Source organism: Microcaecilia unicolor, chromosome 3 (genome assembly GCF_901765095.1).
Source record: "Microcaecilia unicolor chromosome 3, aMicUni1.1, whole genome shotgun sequence".
Classification (NCBI taxonomy): Eukaryota; Metazoa; Chordata; class Amphibia; order Gymnophiona; family Siphonopidae; genus Microcaecilia; species Microcaecilia unicolor.
In genome coordinates, this window is record NC_044033.1 from 92,919,511 (window position 1) to 92,940,008 (window position 20,498).

A 20,498-nucleotide genomic window follows, 5' to 3' on the forward strand; every position below is an offset into this window, starting at 1 on the left:
TCTGAAGTACTTGACCTGGAAGGTCATTTTCTTGGTGGCAGTTACTTCAGCTCGTAGGGTCAGTGAGCTTCAGGCCCTAGTAGCTCATGCTCCATATACCAAATTTCATCACAACAGAGTAGTGCTCCGCACCCACCCAAAGTTCCTGCCGAAGGTGGTGTCGGAGTTCCATCTTAACCAGTCAATTGTCTTGCCAACATTCTTCCCCAGGCCGCATACCCGCCCTGCTGAACGTCAGTTGCACACATTGGACTGCAAGAGAGCATTGGCCTTCTACTTGGAGCGGACACAGCCCCACAGACAGTCCGCCCAATTGTTTGTTTCTTTCGACCCTAACAGGCTAGGGGTCGCTGTCGGGAAACGCACCATCTCCAATTGGCTAGCAGATTGCATTTCCTTCACTTACGCCCAGGCTGGGCTGGCTCTTGAGGGTCATGTCACGGCTCATAGTGTTAGAGCCATGGCAGCGTCAGTGGCCCACTTGAAGTCAGCCACTATTGAAGAGATTTGCAAGGCTGCGACGTGGTCATCTGTCCACACATTCACATCACATTACTGCCTCCAGCAGGATACCCGACGCGACAGTCGGTTCGGGCAGTCGGTGCTGCAGAATCTGTTTGGGGTGTAAATCCAACTCCACCCTCCAGGACCCGCATTTATTATGGTCAGGCTGCACTCTCAGTTAGTTGTTCTTCGTAGGTCAATTTCTGTTGTATCCTCGCTGTTGCGAGGTTCAATTGACCTGGGTTCTTGTTTTGAGTGAGCCTGAAAGCTAGGGATACCCCAGTCGTGAGAACAAGCAGCCTGCTTGTCCTCGGAGAAAGTGAATGATACATACCTGTAGCAGGTGTTCTCCGAGGACAGCAGGCTGATTGTTCTCACCTACCCTCCCTCCTCCCCTTTGGAGTTGCGTTTTCATTTTTTTGCTTCTCATTCAACTGGCGGGAACAGTCGCGCACGGGCGGGAAGACAGCCGCGCATGCGCGGTGGGCGTGCCCTGCGTGCGGACCGCCCGTGAAGCTTCTTCCAGTTGGTGGGGGCTGCCGCGGACGTCACCCAGTCGTGAGAACAATCAGCCTGCTGTCCTCGGAGAACACCTGCTACAGGTATGTATCATTCACTAACTCGGAATCGGCTGTGCAGTCAGTTTTCAGCTTCTACTAACCTTCTAAGGAGTAAGCTAAGTACCCACTGCCTTGTGGAAAATTAAGAGCATAAGGCAAGCTACCCTCTGCCTCAATTTATTCCACCCCCCCTTAAAGAACGCTCAGCCCACCCCAGAGCTTCTGTTAAAAGCAGCAGCAGTGGTGGTACTATTTCTATTGCGAGTTGGCTGCACTTGTTTTGTGCAGCCTGCTGAGCTGAACGAAACAAAATCATCAAGATTCTCCTTTAGTTTATAAGAAATTGCTATGTTAGGCTGCAGTGTCCTCCCTGCCAATAAAAAAAAGAAAAATTTTTTAAAAGTCCAGGAAATGGAATTATGATATTCATTTGTTCAGGCTCGGCTCAGTCAGCTCACCTCAATAGCAGCAGCATGGCTGGGGGGGGGGGGGGGGCAGAGTACTCTTAGTCCACCCCTGGGCAGCAGGACTTGTGGGGGGAGGGAGCAGCAGGACCGGGGGGGGGGGGGTGTTCTCATTGCCCAGGGGCCCAGACCACTCTCAGTCCGCCCCTGATTGAATGATCCCTTTGAAGGTCACAGTGCTCCATACCCATGAAGCCCTGCTTGGTTCAACAAAACATCACTGAACCACCTAAGAGGGTGGGAGTTGCACCAATAGTAGCTGGACTGAGGTACTACAGAGAGCTACTGCACTGAAATACAGAAGAGGGAAGTGAAGGGGATAAAGGCACAAACTCCAAAGATGGTAGGAGAATAATGTATAATGAAGGAGGTGGGGAGTGACTGATGGTGAAGGGGTGAAAGTTCAATTGAGTTGTTTTTTTTTACTTTCTCCAACAACCAGATTATTATGTGCATGGAACATCTGCCCTCTTCCAAGATGTGCTCCTGGCTAACCTGTCATCCAGATAGGAGAATATAAACGCTCCCAGTCTTCACAGAATAGCAGCTACCACTGCTAGGTATTTCAAAATATTCATGGTATTGATGCCAGGCCAAATAGTAAAATGCAATTCTGGAGGTAATAATCAGACTTCTTGAGGCAAATATTCAGCGAACTGACAAGCATTAGATTTATTCAAATAATTTTATCCAGGAACTTTAACCAGATATTCATCAAGATTTTCCAGATATAACTGAAAAAAAAAGTTATCTGAATAACTTTAGGACAGCCCTTACTACTACTACTAATCATTCTATAGTGCTACTAGATGAATGCATCGCTGTACACATTATATGGCAGGTACTTTCTCTGTCCCTAGAGGGTTCACAATCTAAGTTTTTTTTTGTTCTTGGGGCAATGAAGGGTTAAGTGACTTGCTCATAAATGTGTATGAGCTGCACTGCTGCAGTGGGAATTGAAGTTAGGTTGCCAGGATCAAAGCTGGCGACTCCATCACTACCAGCTTTGTTCAGCTAAGCTATAATTCAACTCTATCCCTATCTAGCTGGACAAAATTTAATAACTTAGTAGGAGCAGAGCATAGGGAAGGATTTCAAAAACCACAGATTTGTACAATTAGCATCCAAAGTAACTCCGACAGCACTTTTGAATATTGATTTCCCTGTGACTGATGAATCTCTATATGAGTCAGTTTATGCTCCTTGAAATCCAGCCATTCATTCTTATTTTGTAGGCCCTTGTTTCTCAATGTTTAAAGCTTTGATGTTCATCTGTTACTAAAAGATCCTTTCTCTTCTGAACATGAAAGAAATTGAAAATTATTATAGAATCTCTTCTTTCCTATGATTATTCTAAATATTATGTCTTGGTCATCTTTATTTCCCTCATCATCGCCAGTTTAAATCGGGAAGTGCCTTATTTTCACTCGTGTCTCACAGTGCCACTGTCACAATCTGGGTCACTGCATTCCTTTGGCTCCAAAATAACTGCCTCTTCAGAAAATCTTACTCCTTGTAGTGTCTTCTCTGCCTCTTTATCTTCTTCATTTCTAGTTTGTTGGGTATGGATCGGTGGAAATGTTGCAAACATAGAAGCATTTTCTTCTTGCACAGATGAAGGCTGTATCAAGTCAGAAAATAAGAATGCCAGTTATAGAACAAATATCAAAGGTCTTGCATAGTGATTGTAATTGCTGGATAAAATGATGTAGTAACCATGTTAGTCTATTTTTCAAGGTAATAAACAGAAATAAAACAAAACAAAAAAAATACAATAAGATGATACTTTTTATTGGACTAACAATACATTTCTGATTAGCTTTCAAAGGCAATAAATACCTTCTTCTTCAGATCAGAAATTTCTTCAGACGTTTTCCTATATTCTTATTGTAATCCACATTGAACTGTTTGTGGTAATTGCGGAATATAACTGTAGTATATAATTGTGAAAAAAAAAGTATCATCTTATTTTCTTTTCTGCTTTATTTTTATTTATTGATTTTAAGTGTCAATGAAAAACAAAACAAAGAATAAAGGAATAACGATGTTGCAACTTTTGAAATGAGGCTCCATGCTCATTCTTAATTATTAGAAAATCTTGTATTCGGATTGATCAGTCATGTACTAGAGTGATATAAGCCCTTATTTTAGAAGTGATCCCATGTGATTAGCAGCTTTTAAATGTGTAGATCCTAGAAAGCTGCTATTTACATTGGTTAATCTTCACTATGTCTAGATAGCAAGAGGCATAGCTAAAAGACAGGGAGTGGTTTGAGCAGGCCAGAAACACAGACATGTATTCTGTGTTTTACAAAGGGAATACGCATTGTGGTTGAAAAAAATAAAATCTACACCATCAGCACCTAGCCTGAGGCACACATAAATTCCTGCTACAAGGCCAATGCAAAGGCTGAGGCCAGCTATACTAGTTCCCGCCCCCAAATGATCCCTAGACAGAGTCCCCCATCCCCCGCTTCAGCTCTTATTGGTGTCCCACAGTCCTAGCTTTCTGGTGCCCAGTTGCTCCTGTTCTCCATTTCCTGGGTTAAAAATGGCACCTGCGACCCCTGCGATTGCCAAAAATTTACATCAGGCATAGATGCTGTTCAAAAATACCATCCTGGAAGCCCAGGCCAATTATATTCCATGTATTAAAAAAGGAGGAAGGAAGGCCAAGCGACAGCTGGTATGGTTAAAAAGTGAGATGAAGGAAGCTATTAGAGCTAAAAGAAAATCCTCCAGAAAATGGAAGAAGGATCCGACTGAAAATAAGAAGCAGCAGCAGCAAGTCAAATGCGAAGTGCTGATAAGGAAGGCAAAGAGGGACTTTGAAAAAAAGATTCCGTTAGAGGCAAAAACACATTTCTGTCAGCTACTGTATTTTTAACGTAATTTTTTTATTTTTTTTGGGGGGGGGGGGGGGGGGAGGGCATAGGAAATGAGCCCCAAGGGGAGTATTTCTGGGGAAAGTGCTGAGGGAAATCTTTCTGGAAGGTATTATATCAATTTATAAAAATAAGTAATTTAGGGGTCCTTTACCAAGCTGAGATAAAAGGACCCCTGCAGTGGTGTCAGCATGCATGTTTGCACCATGCTGAGGCCACCTTTTACCACAACAGGTAAAAGGAGTTTGGGGGTTTTTTTTCAAAGAAGGAAATGGCCGTGCAGTAAGTAAGTACTAGCTGCGTGGCTATTTCCTGGGAAGCCCTGGAGGTGGTAAAGGCTCCATGTTAACCTGGCGCAAAAAATGTTTTTCCTGAGCACCACAAATGGCATACGGAGCACACGAACTACCGCCGGGCTCCTGCAGCAGCATGGTGGTAGGGCCAATTTGCCGTAGTAGCCCTTCCACGGCTTTGTAAAAGGGCCCCTTATATTTGGCAGTGCAGTCATTTTGCAGTATTTCTCAGGCTCTCACTAATGAAAATAACATGCTTTACCTTTCTACAATAGGTTCTTGCATATAAGCAACCCCTTCAGTAACTTCGGGTTTTGCCAGTTCATTTGTTTTGATGAACATAGCTGTGTCGAGATCATGGTGGTCCCATCTTTCTTTTGACACCACGTTTTCACTTTGGTCTTCCAGGTTATTACATGAAATTACTCTGCTCTTTCTGAAAAAAAAGAGTGGTATGTAATAAATCATTTTCATGCATTCTTAAATTTAGAAAATGTTACTAAGGGAAATGGGACTTAATATACTGCCTGAGTTTTTTTGCAACTACATTCACAGCGGTTTACAATATATTCAGGTACTTATTTTGTACCAGGGGCAATGGAGGGTTAAGTGACTTGCCCAGAGTCACAGGGAGCTGTACTGGGAATTGAACTCAGTTCCCAGGATCAAAGACCACTGCACTAACCACTAGGCTACTCCTCCACTCCTAAGGAAAATAAAGCACCATGGAAAGATTTAAACAGACTCTGAAAAACTATATCTTTGGGTATTTTTCCATATAGTAGCTGGGACTATGTCCTTTTAGAGAATTTAGCCAATGGTTCATATATTTTCATTAATAGCTCCCAATTCCTGAGGGAATATTCATGTTTAGAAGCTCGTTCTGCTTAGCTATTCTCACCATGGGAAATCAGAGTCCATACAGCAGTGGTGTATGTATTGCAGGAGGGGGGGGGGGGGGAAGCCAAAGTGATGTTTCTGCACATCATACTCACCACTGTAACATCACTCACTCCTTCCCACCACATACAATAATTACTAATATAAGACACCAGGGCCTTCTATCCGTAAAGAAACCCTCCCACCCCCAGCCAGTTTCAGCTACCTCTGAATCTCAGTATAAACCCTGAACCTCCAGTTCTGCACACAAACTCCACATTCCTCAACAATGGAGCTATCCCCTTTCAACTCACCATACAAAAAAAAAATTCAAATTGTGCCTATCACCTCAGGGGCAGCATACTCTCTTCTTCTACTGCTAGACACTTTGTTTAAAGGAGATAGGTTTTCGTTTGTAGGGTACAGTGGTGTAGCCACAGGTGGGCTTGGGGTTAGGGCTCAGGCCACCCAACAGTAATACATGTTTAGTGGTAATTGGTGGGATCCCAATCTCTGCCAGCTGATGGTAACGAAAACGCTACTCTCCAGTTTTTAGCGCCACTGCCAAGGTGGAAAGAAGTGTTATCCCACCAGCTGAGAGATTTTTTTTTTGGTGGTGGGGGAGAACACTTGGTGCCCACCCACTTCTTGCCTAGGCCCACCCAAAATCTGTTGTCTGGCTACGCCCCTGGTATGGTAACTCTACAGAATGTGGAGACCACTGGTCTTGAGCATTTTTATTTTGGTAGGCAAGGGCTAAGACCTGCCTCTGGTGGCCCTTGCCCCAGAGTCCTCTTTAAAGTAGGTTCAGACATTTGTGAAATAACACAAAACCCTGCAAAAAGAACTTTGAACCTATATTGCAAACTTACAACATCATAACAGCCCTAACCCCCAAGGACTCAAACTACTGCAGTGGAGGAATGGCCTAGTGGTTAGGGTGGTGGACTTTGGTCCAGGGGAACTGAGGAACTGAGTTCGATTCCCGGCACAGGCAGCTCCTTGTGACTCTGGGCCACATTGAGCCTGCCATGAGTGGGAAAGCGCAGGGTACAAGGTAACAAAAAAAAAAAAAGACAGTCCTAGAGCACCAGTATGCCTACTACTGGGAAACTAGAACAAGCTGGACTGTTCTAGTGACGTGATGTGGACTGTTTCAAATTTCTATATAAACACTGCATGCTAGCAAATCCTTCCCCTCAGTCACATATGCAGAAAATGGACAGACCCTCACCTGATACAGAATAGGGGACCACAAAAAACAAGCAAATGAAAATGGAGCCCTCCCCCTAAGAAAACAAGACTCTATAAGCAGTGCTTTATATTTTGCTAAAAGAGAAAAATGCATTTTCTCCTGTTCTTTGCAACCTACAAATGTAGAAAAGATGTACATTTCCCAAAGTAGACACATACTGATCCTTAGAAAACAAAAATAATTAATTTACTACTTTTTTCATTGTTATCTGGGCATTTTATTTTTCTAAGTGTCAATCTTCTCCTAAATTATTTTCCAGTGTCTCCTTTCCACTTATTATCTCTTCTCTACATTTGACACTGCTCTTCCCTTTCATTTTTCTCCATTTGTTTCTTCTCTGCTTCTCCATTCAGGCTTTATCTTTAATTTTCTATTCTCTCACTATCCAGTCCTTAATCTCCCTCTTTTCACTTCTCACCTACCAACTTTCCATCTCCCATTCTCACTTCTCAAAAAACTTCCCATTGATCTCTCTCTCTCTCTCTCTCTTTTCCAAGCCTATTCTTGTCTTTCACTCAGTCCATCATCCTCCATTTTCTCTGTATTCACCACTCCTAGGCCCTCATCTAACTTCCTCTTATTCATTCCCTCACCAGCTTCAGTTCTTTCCCTCTCACTCAACCCTCCTGACATCTAGGCCCTTTCTTATTTCTCTTACCCCCTATCCAGCTTCCTACTGATCCTCTTTCAAATTCTTCCCAGTCCCATTTCCACCTTTGTCTGCCCTTTCGCAGTTTCTTCATCCTGCCTCTCAACCTCTTCTTAATCTCTACCCATCCTCCTTCTTGCTCCCCCTCTCCCTGAGCTGGCTCAAGGCTATCTGATGCCCCAGGCAGATCTTCAGCCTTGTGACCCCCCCCCCCACCTCCACCACTACATATGTACAATTAACATTGGAAAATTAATACATCTGTTTCTAAATCAAATTTTACTGGTCTAACATTATATGATGTATTTTAATTTCTGTTAATATATTTTGAACATGTTCATGCTTTTCTAATTGTTATGTAAGCCACATTGACCCTGAGTTCTACTCGGGCTAATAGGGGATATAAATGTCATAAGATGCTGAATATGTTTCTAGGATTTTCCATAATTGTAATATACAGTGTTCACTGTGATAGCTTTGCCTCAGATAACTGTGCTTTGTCTATTTATTGAGTGTTGTTTTTAAATATCCAATATTACTCTTTCATATAAAATTAAATCATTGGCATAAATGCAGAATATGTACTCTTAATGCTTTTCTGTGGACACACATGCAGAAAACAGATCTCTACTAAATACAAATAAATAGAATTATTAATGCTGACCATTGCTGAGTTAATCATTCACCCCACCTTACTAAAGACATCCCTAGACAGTGGTGTGCTGGAGCTGGCTCACACTGACTCGCAAGAGTTGGTTGTTCCCTAGCACACACAAGCTCCAATTGGCTGGCAGGCTAGCCTGCCCCCTCCAAGCCTCTAAGCCCTCCACTAATCTAACTTAACACAACCTGGTGGTCTAGTGGTCTCTTTGGAACAGGAAAGAAACCCACTCTTTCCTGCCCACTGCTACTACCGCAACATCTTCAACATGGCTGTCGAGACTTCAAGCGGTTGCCCCTTGAAGTCTTAGCAGCCATTTTGAAGATGTGGCAGTAGCAGCAGGGGGAAAGAAAGAGTGGGATTCTTTTCTGCACCAAAGAGACCACTAGGGCACATTAAGCTAGGTCATGGCGGGCACCCTGTGGCTGGGGGGGGGAGGGGCAAGGGAAGGGCAGGTGGATGGATGGAGTCATCTGGGTGCAGGGAGGGGGACTGTAAAAAAAGAAAGATAGAGTATGGGTGCAGGCAGACATGGAGGGAGGGGGATGTAAAAAGGGTGGCTGGAGTGTGAGTGGAGGGAAGGGGGGCTGTAAAAAGGGTGGCTGGAGTGTGAGTGGAGGGAGGGGGCTGTAAAAAGGGGGTTCTTGACTGTGGATGCAGGGAGAGGGGCTGTACAAAAAGGGTCATGGATGTGGATGCAGGGAGAGGGGCTGTAAAAAAGGTGGATGGAGTGTGGGTGCAGGGAGGTGATGCAGAGTGAGGCCTGTAAAAAAAGGGGGATCTTGCTGTGGATGCAGGGAAGGGGGGCTGTATAAAAGGGGGCTCATGGCTGTGGATACCGGGAAAGGGCTCTAAAAAAGTGGTTGGAGTGGGGGTACAGGAGGGGGAAGAACAAAAAAAAGGTAGATGGAGTGTGGGTGCAGGGAGGGGGACCATAAAAGGTGAATCATGGCCTTGGATACAGGAAGGAGACTGTAAAAAAAGGTGGCTCTTGGCTGTGGATGCATGGAGAGGGGGCTGTAAAAAAAGATGCATAGAATGTGGGGTGCAAGGAAGGGGCTGAAAAAAAAACTGGTGAGGGGGAAGGGAAAAGGGGGAAATGCAGCCCATGAATAGAAGGGGATGAGAGGGACATGATGCTCATGGCTGGGAGGGAAGGGAAAGGAAAGGGGACATGCTGCTCAAGGATGTTTGCTTTTTTGGAAAAAATACATCTTTCTTTGTGTTTCAGTCCCAATAATTTTTTTATTGCTTATTTAGAAATAAAGCAATACAAGTTACACTGAACATATAACATCTAAATACAAATAAGAGTGTTAACATGTGGATATGATAAGAAAATTAAGTTGTTCAAACTGACAAAGACTAACAATATAGAGCAGTATTTCTCAAATCCATTACTGGAGTACCTCTTGCCAGTCAGCTTTTCAGGATATTCACAATGAATATGCATGAACTTGATTTGCATTCACTGCCTCCATTATATGCAAATCTCTTTCATGCATATTGATTGTGGATATCCTGAAACCTGATTGGCAAGGGTACTCCAGGACCGGACTTGAGAAGCACTGATATTGAGGATATGTGAAATACAATACAGGAAATATGAATCTAAAATGTTGTAAGATGTTAGAGCTCAGGGTGAATCTTCATTTAACATGTGATTTTTCAATCATGTCCATCCACATAAATTATTCCTAAACCATTGTTAATATTATGCGTGTTTGTTTCATATCTGTAAATGAGCAGAACCGAATTCCACCAGAAAGAGCATTCAACATGTTTAGATTTTTATGTTTAAATCATCTTTATTAAAATAAAGCCAAAAGAACAGAATAATCAACCAAGTAACAAAATTGGCAAAAGACAATGCAAAACAACAGCATTTTGATCAAATATCGCTACCTTCCCACCTACCCTGCCCCACAGAATCAACCCCTCCCCCTCTATACCATCCCCCCAGATGTGAAATGGTCACTGCTGCTAGGGTCAATAAACAATAACAATACAGTCCATTGAAACTGTCCGACTGAGAATTCTGCTGCATGCAGTGGGTTGTAGCGTATCCCAAAAATGCTCCCAGGTCCGTTGAAAGTGTTGACCTCTTTCCGAGGATATGTCCATGATGTCAAAATGTTCCATCTTTAATAGGTCTATCATATGAATGCACCACATGAGAATGCTGGGGCTGAGGGCTCACGTCAACAAGGTAAAAAAACTTTTTTCCCCAATTAAGATGGTTCGCTTGAGAAAAGGTTGTAGCCCTGGTGGCGAAGACAAAGAGCAACGGAACATGTCAAAAAGCATCAATGGTGGCAACAATATCCTCTGTGTCCACTGCAAAGATATTTATTTATTTATTTGTTACATTTATATCCCACATTTTCCCACCTATTTGTAGGCTCAATGTGGCTTACATAGTACCGGAGAGGCATTACAGACTCCGGTGTAAACAAATACAAAGTGATGTTGTGGTCAGATAAAGTTCATGTGGCACAGCCACATTAGGGAATCTTACAACGGAAGAGTTGGAGGAGTGGCCTAGTGGTTAAGGTGGTGGACTTTGGTCCTGGGGAACTGAGGAACTGAGTTCAATTCCCACTTCAGGCAACAGGCAGCTCCTATGACTCTGGGCAAGTCACTTAACCCTCCATTGCCCATGTAAGCCTGCCATGAGTGGGAAAGCGCGGGGTACAAATGTAACAAAAATAAATAAAAATGTCCATTACATTCTTTAGTTTTGTTGTGTTGCATATGAAGGACAGCAATTGAAACCAGAAATAAAGAATCTGCATCCAAACCCAAAACATACGGTTTAAAGTCGCAGGATCATGTTTGCATTTAGGGCACGCCCCAGAGTGTCCAAAAGAGGTCCGGCGTGCTCTAGCAGGTGAAATATGAAGCCCAAGAACAAATTTATATTGTATTTTCCAGAGTTGCGCCGAAGGTGAAAAATGTTTAACGCCTAATAAACTGTTCTTTATCTGATCTGGGGTGACTCTCACTGCTAGATCAGAGAACAAGCAGCTGCCAATTTATTGTAATACAGATCTTCAGTTGTGTCCTGTAGATAACGATGATAATAGCAAAAAGGCACCAAACTGTGTGATCCCAAAGTGAGAGCTGTGTTTATGGTATCTTGAATATCCTCACTTAGTTACTCCATCCTAGTCCCGAAACATAGTGAGACAATTGAGTGTAAGCAAAATAGTCTGTATGTGGTATTTTAAAGTCTATCCATAGCTCATCAAAGGCTTTCAGTTTGCCTTTATCAGTCAGGATTTAAGTACGATATACCCAGAGTACTCCAATGGGCAAAAGCAGAAGAATCTGAGCCTGTTGGAAGTCAGGGTTATGAAAATAAGTATGGCATTGCCGGTGCATTTACAAAGCCATCTCAGGTAGTTCTAGCTGAGAGTAATAGTGGATTCTGATATAACACAGGATCAGTTCTACACGAATAGTGTGCAACAGCCAACTAATGTGTGTTGAGGAGCCAGGGAGGTTTTGAAGGCTGTCACAGAGAATATCCCCTTACCTGTGAGCCAATCATTAATATGTCTTATTGAGTAGGCTATGGTGAAATATCGAATATTTAGCAGCCCCCAAACCACCATGAGATCTTGGTTTTTATAGGGTCGAAACAGGGAGTCTGGGGTGCCCATCCCTCCAAAGAAACCATTGTTACTCTCTCTGTTCAATACCCCGCTCAATCTCGCCTCTTCAAATATAGAGGCAACATCTGAAAAACATGGAGCCAACGGGGAGCCAACAGCATATTAAACAATGAAATACAACCTAATAGGGAAAGGGGATAGGTGCCTCAGAGATGTAGCAACCATTTAGTATCTAAAACAAAGGAAACACTTTACTGGTATACAAACATTTAATATCAGATGGTATGTAGACCCCCAAGTATTTGATCTAGTAGTCAGCCCACTGCAATGGAAACATCCCTTGCCAGTCAGCCTTAAGGGACAGGGAAAGTGGAAGCACCAGAGACTTAGTAAAATTCAGCTGAAAGTCTTTTAGCGCTCCATATTGTGTAATCAGATGAAGCAAGTACGGAAGGGAATGTTGAGAATCAGTTGGTTATCTGCATACACCAACACTTTCCAAGAATGTCATTGCAAACATACACCTTTCACCTCCACTGCAGCACAGATCACACATAAAAGGGGCTCTATGGATAGGAGAAACATTAATGGGGAGAGTTGGGCAGCACTGCTTGGTTCCATAACAGATGGGAAAAAACAGATGTACATATGCCATTCACCAGCAGAGATGCCTGGGGGGGAAGTATACACTGTTAGAATGGCCTGTAGAAACCAGCCCTGAAGACTGACCCGATGCGAGTAACAAACAAAAAAGGCCCAGTGGACCTAATCGAACGCATGCTCTGCATCAAGACTTGCAATTAATAGGGAGTCATCCAGCACACACCACTGAAGAACTGCCAGAACCAGCCTTACGGACATTGATCACAAACAAACCCTACCTGGTCCTCTGCTATCAATCAACTGAGGTAAGAGAGGAGCCAGCCGGTCTGCCAGAATCCGAGATAGAATCTTAACTTCCACATTTATAAGGGATATTAGGTGATATGACCCTGGCAATATAGCATCCCAGCCCAGTTTGGGTAGAAGGCTAATAAGAGCCATGTTAGCGTGAAGTGGGAATTTGTGATCCTCAACCACAGTGTTATAATAATCTAACAGTGGGCCACCATCTGGCTTTGTAGTTTATAAATTCACGAAGTTATATCCATTAGAACCTGGTGCTGAAAAAAAAAGCTTCAAAGCTCGAATAGCCCATTGTAGTTCCTTTCCTGTTTCTTATTAAAGGGTGGTTAAGGGATTGGACAGCTTCAGTCGAGGGATGTGAGAGGACTGTAATAGTGCTGTATATGAGTCTCATCTCTCTCGGCTAACTGCACCCGCAGCATACAAACTAAGTGGCAAAAATACTGACAAAAAGTCTCTGTTAGGTCTTCCCAATTTAAAGCCCCCCCCCCCCCCCCCCCCAGGGTCTGTAAAGCTAGAATAAAACAGGACAGCTGCCCGCAGTTTGGTAATTTGCACGACAGCTTTCCAGCCTGTCTCCAAATTTTAAAAAATGTATACTTGCGGTATAAGACAGAGCGGGTGATGCGCTCATGTATCAAACTATTAAGAGCTACACAAGTAGCAGTGACCATATCGTGTGGGGTTGGATTCTGCACGTAACAACTTTTAAATGACCACAATTTGCATTCATTTGTAGCCCCACGTAATGACCATCCTGGTCTTTAAATAACAATATAGTCTTACAGGCTAGTGATTTATGTATCAGCACTGCTTCTCCTCCCGCTCCTCCCCCACCTAGTGGTGTTGCAATTTAAGATGTTACACAAGGGAAAGCCGTGTTTCCTGCAGATGGTTTTTATGCCATTTTAAAGCTGATAATATTTTCTTGCATTTAACTGAGGATGTAATCCCACAAACATTCCAGGAAGTGATATGAATAGAACGACCCAGGGTCTTAGCCATGAATATAATAATGGTATATCATATGAAGAAATTCTTTACATGCAAACCCTGAGGTGCCCAGCCTCACCTCAAGGCAGTCATTTTCCAACACATACTTCGAAAGGACTATCTTCCGAAGCTCCTTCAGAACCAATGGGTCCCGAGATCTCTTAAGTTGGCGATCCAGAACAAGCAGACGATTTTGCAGCCACAAAGTGCATTCCTCCTTCTCCATCTTCTTACAAGCCCCCCACTGAATAAACACCCCCCTAACCACTGCCTTCAATGCATCCCACAAAGTGCCATCACCAACCTCACCATTATCATTGATCTGTCTAAAGTCCTGAATGGCAGAACGCACCACCTAGCACATCTGCTCGTTCCCAACAAGGATTCATTGTCTCCAATATCCCCATCCCCTGTGGCCACCCAACCCTTGACGTGCAATCCAAACTGGGGCGTAGTCCGATATCTGAATAGTCCCAATTTCTGCCTCTCCTAGGAAGCCCCACAAATTGTGATGAGCCCAGAGACCATCAATGTGTGTATAATTGCAAGCTGCATACGAGTAAATACTATTAGATTGTAAGCTTTTTGAGCAGGGACTGTCTTTCTTCTATGTTTGTGTAGCGCTGCGTATGCCTTGTAGCACTATAGAAATGCTAAATAGTAGTAGTAGTAGTATAGTTAAGCTGCATCCCGTGCATTAAACATCAACAATCCACTACCTCCAATCCCATAAAAGATTCCCTCAGAGTTCTCCAGTGTGGCTGATTATAGTGCCCACCCCCGGAGGAATGATCCAATTGCACTTCCAGAACCACATTAAATCCCAACCCCCATCACCACCCCCCAGAACAAAACCCTTGAAGTTCCTCCAGAAGTGTCTGGAAAAATTCTAATTGGCCTGTGTTCGGGGCATACACATTAACCAATGTGATCTCCCTACCTTGGTATAGCCCCCTGAAAGCTAAACAGTGACCACTAAGGTCTTGAATTACTGATGTGTAGTAAAACCAAACCTTCCCGAAGCAAAGTGGCCACCCCCCGTCAGCTTACCTCCCTCCTGATGGACCGCCACATCTCTGAAGGGATGACGGCATAGAATATGAACATCTCTGGGATGAAGGTGTGTCTCTTGCAAGAAGACAATGTCCCATTGCAATCTGCCCAACTCCTTAAGGACCACACCACGTTTCCCCAGGTTATTAAGGCCATGTACATTCCAAGACTCCACCACCACCCCACCCAAGACTACCCCAAACTCACTTACAACCAGTTGTCCACATTTTACTCTTCTCCCTCCCCCTTCTCCCAGCCTCCTCACCCTCGCCCCCTCCCCATTCACCCTCTCTCTATCGTAAAAACTCAGTGATCTACTCCCTTTAGGATCAGCCACTCCATGAGGAATGGACAATCTCCCCAGAAAGCATCAAACTCCACCTTTAATTCACTGTACATAGCTTCCCCAATGCCCTCATTCGCCAACACACATACCCACACAGACACAACCACCATCCCGCCATGACCAACCCATCCATACTTCATCTAAGCACTTTATACCCACAGCCTGATAACTCAAAATCCATATCCCAAAAGGCTCCATCCCCTTATACAACATATGTCAAATATCTTCCAGAATTATCCCTTCCCCTGACCTCAACTCAAAAGAGGAGAGGGGAGAGAAATGCATAAACATACAAATGCACAATAGCATAGCAAAATAAGCAGAAAACATTTCAAAATCATCTGGGTGAACACAGCAGAAATTGCTTAGGTGGTTCAGGTGGCCCCTTTAGACAGCTTCTTTCCACAGCCCACCACCATCTGCCATGCTGAATCCCCACAAGGTGTAAACTCCCATGGCGGGGATTTCGAAGGATCAGGGATATTTTCATAGCCCAGTTCTCTCAAAGCTGTCCAAGCTTCAACTGTTTTAACTTTACATGATTTCCCCTTGACAGTCAGCCACACAGCAAAGGGGTACAACCAACGGTAGTAGAGTCTTCAAGCCTGCAAAAACGGGTAACTTCCTGGAAAGAGTGACACTTCTGTAATGTGGACCATGCCAAATCCTGGTAAATGCCAATTTTGCAGTTCTGCCAGCTGATGTCCGGTTGCTGGCGTGGCTTAGACAAAATGCGCTCCTTCGTGGGCAAGTCAGCGAAGCAAGCCACAATATGCTGAGGCGCTCCCTCGCATATAGGCCCCTAACTGCGATGGGCGCGCTGAACGTGAAAATCAAAGACCTTACCTCCACTCGATGGATTCATTAAGTATTTGCAAAAATGAGTCATGCAATTTTTAAATGCATCTGTCTCAGGGATGCCCTTACATCTCAGGCTGCAGCGCTGGGACCTGTTTTCTAGGTCCTTCAGCTGTTCCCTCAGCTCTTAAATTACATCATCTTTAGTAAGAGAGCTTTTGAGAGGGATGACATCCCCCCGCATGGTTTCCACCGATTCTTCCAGAGTGGCCACTCGGGCACCCATTTCCCTGATCTCCACTTTAATATCTTTCAAAGTGTCTTGAACATTGTGACGGACCCTGGCCATGTCCGCTCTTAATTCTTGAAACAGCCCACCATGTCTATTCTAGTAGCTTTAGCCTGCTTCGCTTGGGCTGCTGCCTGATCTTCCTCCTCCGAGTCACACAGAATCGTCGCCATTTTTTTCCCGTCCTCTAGAAGGCTCGTTGACTCTGGTCTCAATTTCTTGTTCTGGTCTGTAGTATAGCGGAACTTTTCAAGGCTTCTTCTTTAAATCTAGATTGAAAGCCCACCTCTTTAACATTGCTTTTGACTCGTAACCACTTGTATCCACTCGCCTCCACCTACCCTCCTCTCCTCTTTCCTCTACACATTAATTGATTTGTTTGCCTTATTTTTTGTCTACTAGATTATAAGCTCTTTGAGCAGGGACTGTCTTTCTTCTATGTTTGTGCAGCGCTGCGTACGCTTTGTAGCACTATAGAAATGCTAAATAGTAGTAGTAGTAGTTCCCCCAGAATTATAGCTCAAAAACACTGTGCCCTGACGGAGCTATGAAGTTATGCTGCCATCCTAGAAAGTGATGTCACTTTCTCCTCACTATATTTATTTTATATTATGCATCTATTTTCATGTCTTTTTAATGTAGATACTTAGACTTATGAAGCAGGCAATTTGTTGCCGAAACATGGACCCTGTATCTGTTCTCTTTGGCAATAAAGACTTTGACTGTAGTTATTATACTTGCCTCCTGGATTTAAGACTTTGATTGATCTCTGAAACTCCACTTGTTTTTGGTTGACCTATGTCCCTTCCCTACTGTGCTGGTTGGTTGTGAAAGGTATACCATTTCCCTTCCTTAATCTTGTGGCAAACCTGCTAGCCTGGGTATTCTTGCATCAAATCCTTTAACTGTTGGAATATGTGTGCTCTATCTCCCAAAATAAATTTAAAAAAATGATGCCTGATGCAATGGGTCCCAGGATTGGGGTGAGGGGCAGTTCATAAATAAATCCTTTCTGCTTTCTTGTATCATACTCTAAGTCCTGTTATGATGGAGGGGTTTCTTGAGGTTCTTTATAAGTGATCTACATGGATTCAGCAAACATACAGAATAGGTGATGTTATAAGTCCTATATCCTTCTTGTGACATTTTGTTTAACAATTCGTGGTTATAAACTAAAGTCAAGTCACCTGTATGTTACCTACCTACGTCTAAGACAGGCTCACAGGGAAAGATATACATGTATGCCTTTACAGTTTTCATTGGCCTACCTGCCAAAAAGGCTTAGAGGTTTTAAAAACCCCCAATTAATTGGATAATTATCTTCATGCCTTTTAGCACGTGTAATGTAAAACAAATGTAAATACCATTTTTGATTTAAATGTTGTTTTTCACTGCATGCATTTTCAAATCTGAATTCAGTATGCATTGATCACAGATGCCAAGCATGTTTTTTTTTCTAGTGCATATCAAATAGTAAGCTAGTTTAAAGCAATTGCAGAATTATTCTAGAAGCTTATAATAGTGCTGCATCTTGATAGCTGATACTGTGATTGCAATGTGTGTCCACCTATATTCCAAACATCCACCAAGGGATACGATTAAGGCTCACAAAGGTTTCTCTTGCTTAAAGGCCTACACTGACATCATAGTCAGGCCTTCATTCTATCAGGATGCGTGTGTCTTTGTATGTGCCCGTTCACTCATGAAGTAAAATTATGCTGGGGAATTAAGATATCAAAGGTCTCCTATCCAGGTGCACAATGCAAAGCACATACATAATTTTGACTTGTATGTTCAAAGAGTTACCTTACCTAACCCTATATACAAACACCTGAAGCAGTACATATATCTGAAGTAATTCCTTTTCACATTACCACACATATGCAAACTATAAGTTCTTACAAGGTACCAATACTGTGAATTCCTTTTCCTCACCCTTTAGTGTGACTTGCACCAGCTTAGCGTTTCAAGTATATTGGTGAGTGTAACATAGCAGTTTAGAGGTCCTCTGCTTGGTAACTTATTTTATTGCTTGATTATTGCTTTGCTTGATATTCATTATCTTTAGTGCAAATAAATCCTGTCATTTTTTTCCAACTGTAAGCTATCATTCTAATAAAGCTGCTTTATTGAAATGTCACTTATACATCTCGGTGTCAACCCAAAACATGTCTTTTCATACACTGTGTGGTTTTTGCCTCACATCACCTATTGTCACAATTCACAATGCAATGAATCTGTATCATGTTTAATTTGCTGTTGACACTTGTTGCCTTCATTTATGGTGTTAATGTTGCACTCAACTGTTCCATTTTGTATGTTGTCCATTTGTTACATTCCACTGTTTAAACATTCCTTATTTGGAGATTGACTATGCAGCATAAAGATTCAGGTAAACATATGATGAAAAACAGAGACTGATTACCGTTTGACAGACTGTGCTATGCACTACATACTTATATGCAGCTACTACTATGACATTCAGCATCTTTCATACCATTGCCTGTTGGTAGCATTACTCATTTGTTGTTCAATCCTAAGTCCAGCAACTGGCCTGTAATTTGATGAACTGTGTCTGTATCCAAAGGATGGCTGGCTGTTGCCATGCCATGACCCTTAAGGGCATTTGGTATGTTAAACATCAACATCAAAATTGCTAACATCATTTCATCATTACCAAATTTGTTACCAGTGACTTTTCTGTGGACTGATAAGTCATTTTGACTTTTAATGACATTCATTTATCATGTCACTCAACTGCATCTCTTATGGACATTGTTTAATCCCATTTAAGAAAAACAAACCATAATACCACTTCATATGCTCCATGTTCACATATTTGTTTGTGTTAAGGTATGTCACTGAATCACTTTATATCAGCAGAACTAGCATATGTTGTACTAATGGTAACATTTTATGTTGTTTGCTAATTTGCCTGTCATGGTGGGGTTAGGAATACACATACTATTGTTATTTAGCTAGTGGTTCAAGCCATTCAGCCCCTTTTAGAGCTGAATCCCTTGAAAAGGGGGGGAAATGTGGAAGCAAAAGGCCCCTACATGAAGCACTATATATGTGACTTAGCAGTATACACTAACCTGACTTTAAAAGATACAGACTCAGGTGAACTTCAACTCTCATGCTAAGGCCTACTGCCTGAATAGGCCTCAGACTTGTGTGCAGTCAGCAGTAATTACATTACATCTCCAAGGACTACAGGCCAGTCAAAGATTGCAGGAGTTTCTCACGGTAACTGGGACGACACAGTGGTGTGCTGGTAAATTTTTAACAACAGGCTCTCTCCCTGGTCCACCTCTGCGTCTCCCCCCCGGTCCACCCTCTGCGCCCCCCCCCCCCCCCCCCCCCACAAAAAAAAAAGAATTGCAGAGCTGGCTATACCCGGGGAGAGAGCATGCATTCAAACAATCCTTACAATCCAAATTTACTTCTTTTAATGTAAAAAAAAAAATCCTTTATCCTTCATCTTTTAAGACACTGAATACAATAATTAAACAAGCATATCACTTGCAAAGGAAATTTCCACTATACATTTAAATCCTTAAACAAATTCAGTTCTCTAATTTAGATAAACCACCATTATAGTTTGATATAGTCCACTCAAGGAGTCCAATATCCGCTTACTTGGAGAAATATAATAGGAAAAGAAAAAAAAAGAATTCTATCTAACTCAATTAAGATATAGGCATGTTTCAAGTTCGATTACTCTTAAACAGGTGCTCTTTCTGTTGTTAAAAAGGAAGACAATTGGTCAGGATCAAAATATACATATTTCACAGCTTGATATGTAATTAAACATTTACAGAGAAATTTGAGATAAAATGTTGCTCCTAATTGCAAGACATCTTGTTTCATTTGCAAAAATTTGTCGCTTTTTTTGAGTTTCCCTCGATAGGTCCGGAAAAACACAAGTTTGCAACCCACGAAAAACTTTTTCTTTCCTCTGAAAATTTTTTTTTTTAATTCAGACCTTATCAGAGGGTAAAGCTACTGTTGCTATTAAAGTGGTAGCTGTTATTCCATCATCTTTATAACACCAGGCTTCCCAAGTTATATTACAACAACAGTTAAGATGAACTCATCAGGAAACAGGATATCCTCACTGAAATTTGTCCATCTGTATTGTATACAGAAAGTGTATTTATTTATTTATTATTATTATTATTATTATTTTTAGTGTAGAAAAATGAGCACAAAATAGAGTTTAAAATTGCTGTTTCTACCAGCTATAATAATTTTTTAAGATGTTTTAGTGATATTCAATTGTTATTTCATGATATTTATATAAGATCGTGCAGCCATATGTCCCTGTATACATACCTCTGCTG

General features: G+C 42.4%; 1 protein-coding gene across 4 annotated transcripts in view; it reads right to left on the minus strand.

Annotated features, from left to right (window-relative positions):
• Positions 1–2,427: 2,427 nt before the first annotated feature.
• Positions 2,428–20,498, minus strand: part of LOC115465597 (protocadherin Fat 4-like) — a 204,670-nt gene continuing 186,599 nt past the window's right edge. For all 4 annotated transcript variants that reach the window (XM_030196179.1, XM_030196180.1, XM_030196178.1 and 1 more), the window contains 2 exons: positions 4,970–5,142; positions 2,428–3,151 (listed from right to left, as the gene is read on the minus strand). In XM_030196179.1, coding sequence (XP_030052039.1) covers positions 2,952–3,151; positions 4,970–5,142 — 373 coding nt within the window. In that variant the 3' untranslated portion in view covers positions 2,428–2,951. The remainder of the gene's footprint in view (positions 3,152–4,969; positions 5,143–20,498) is intronic.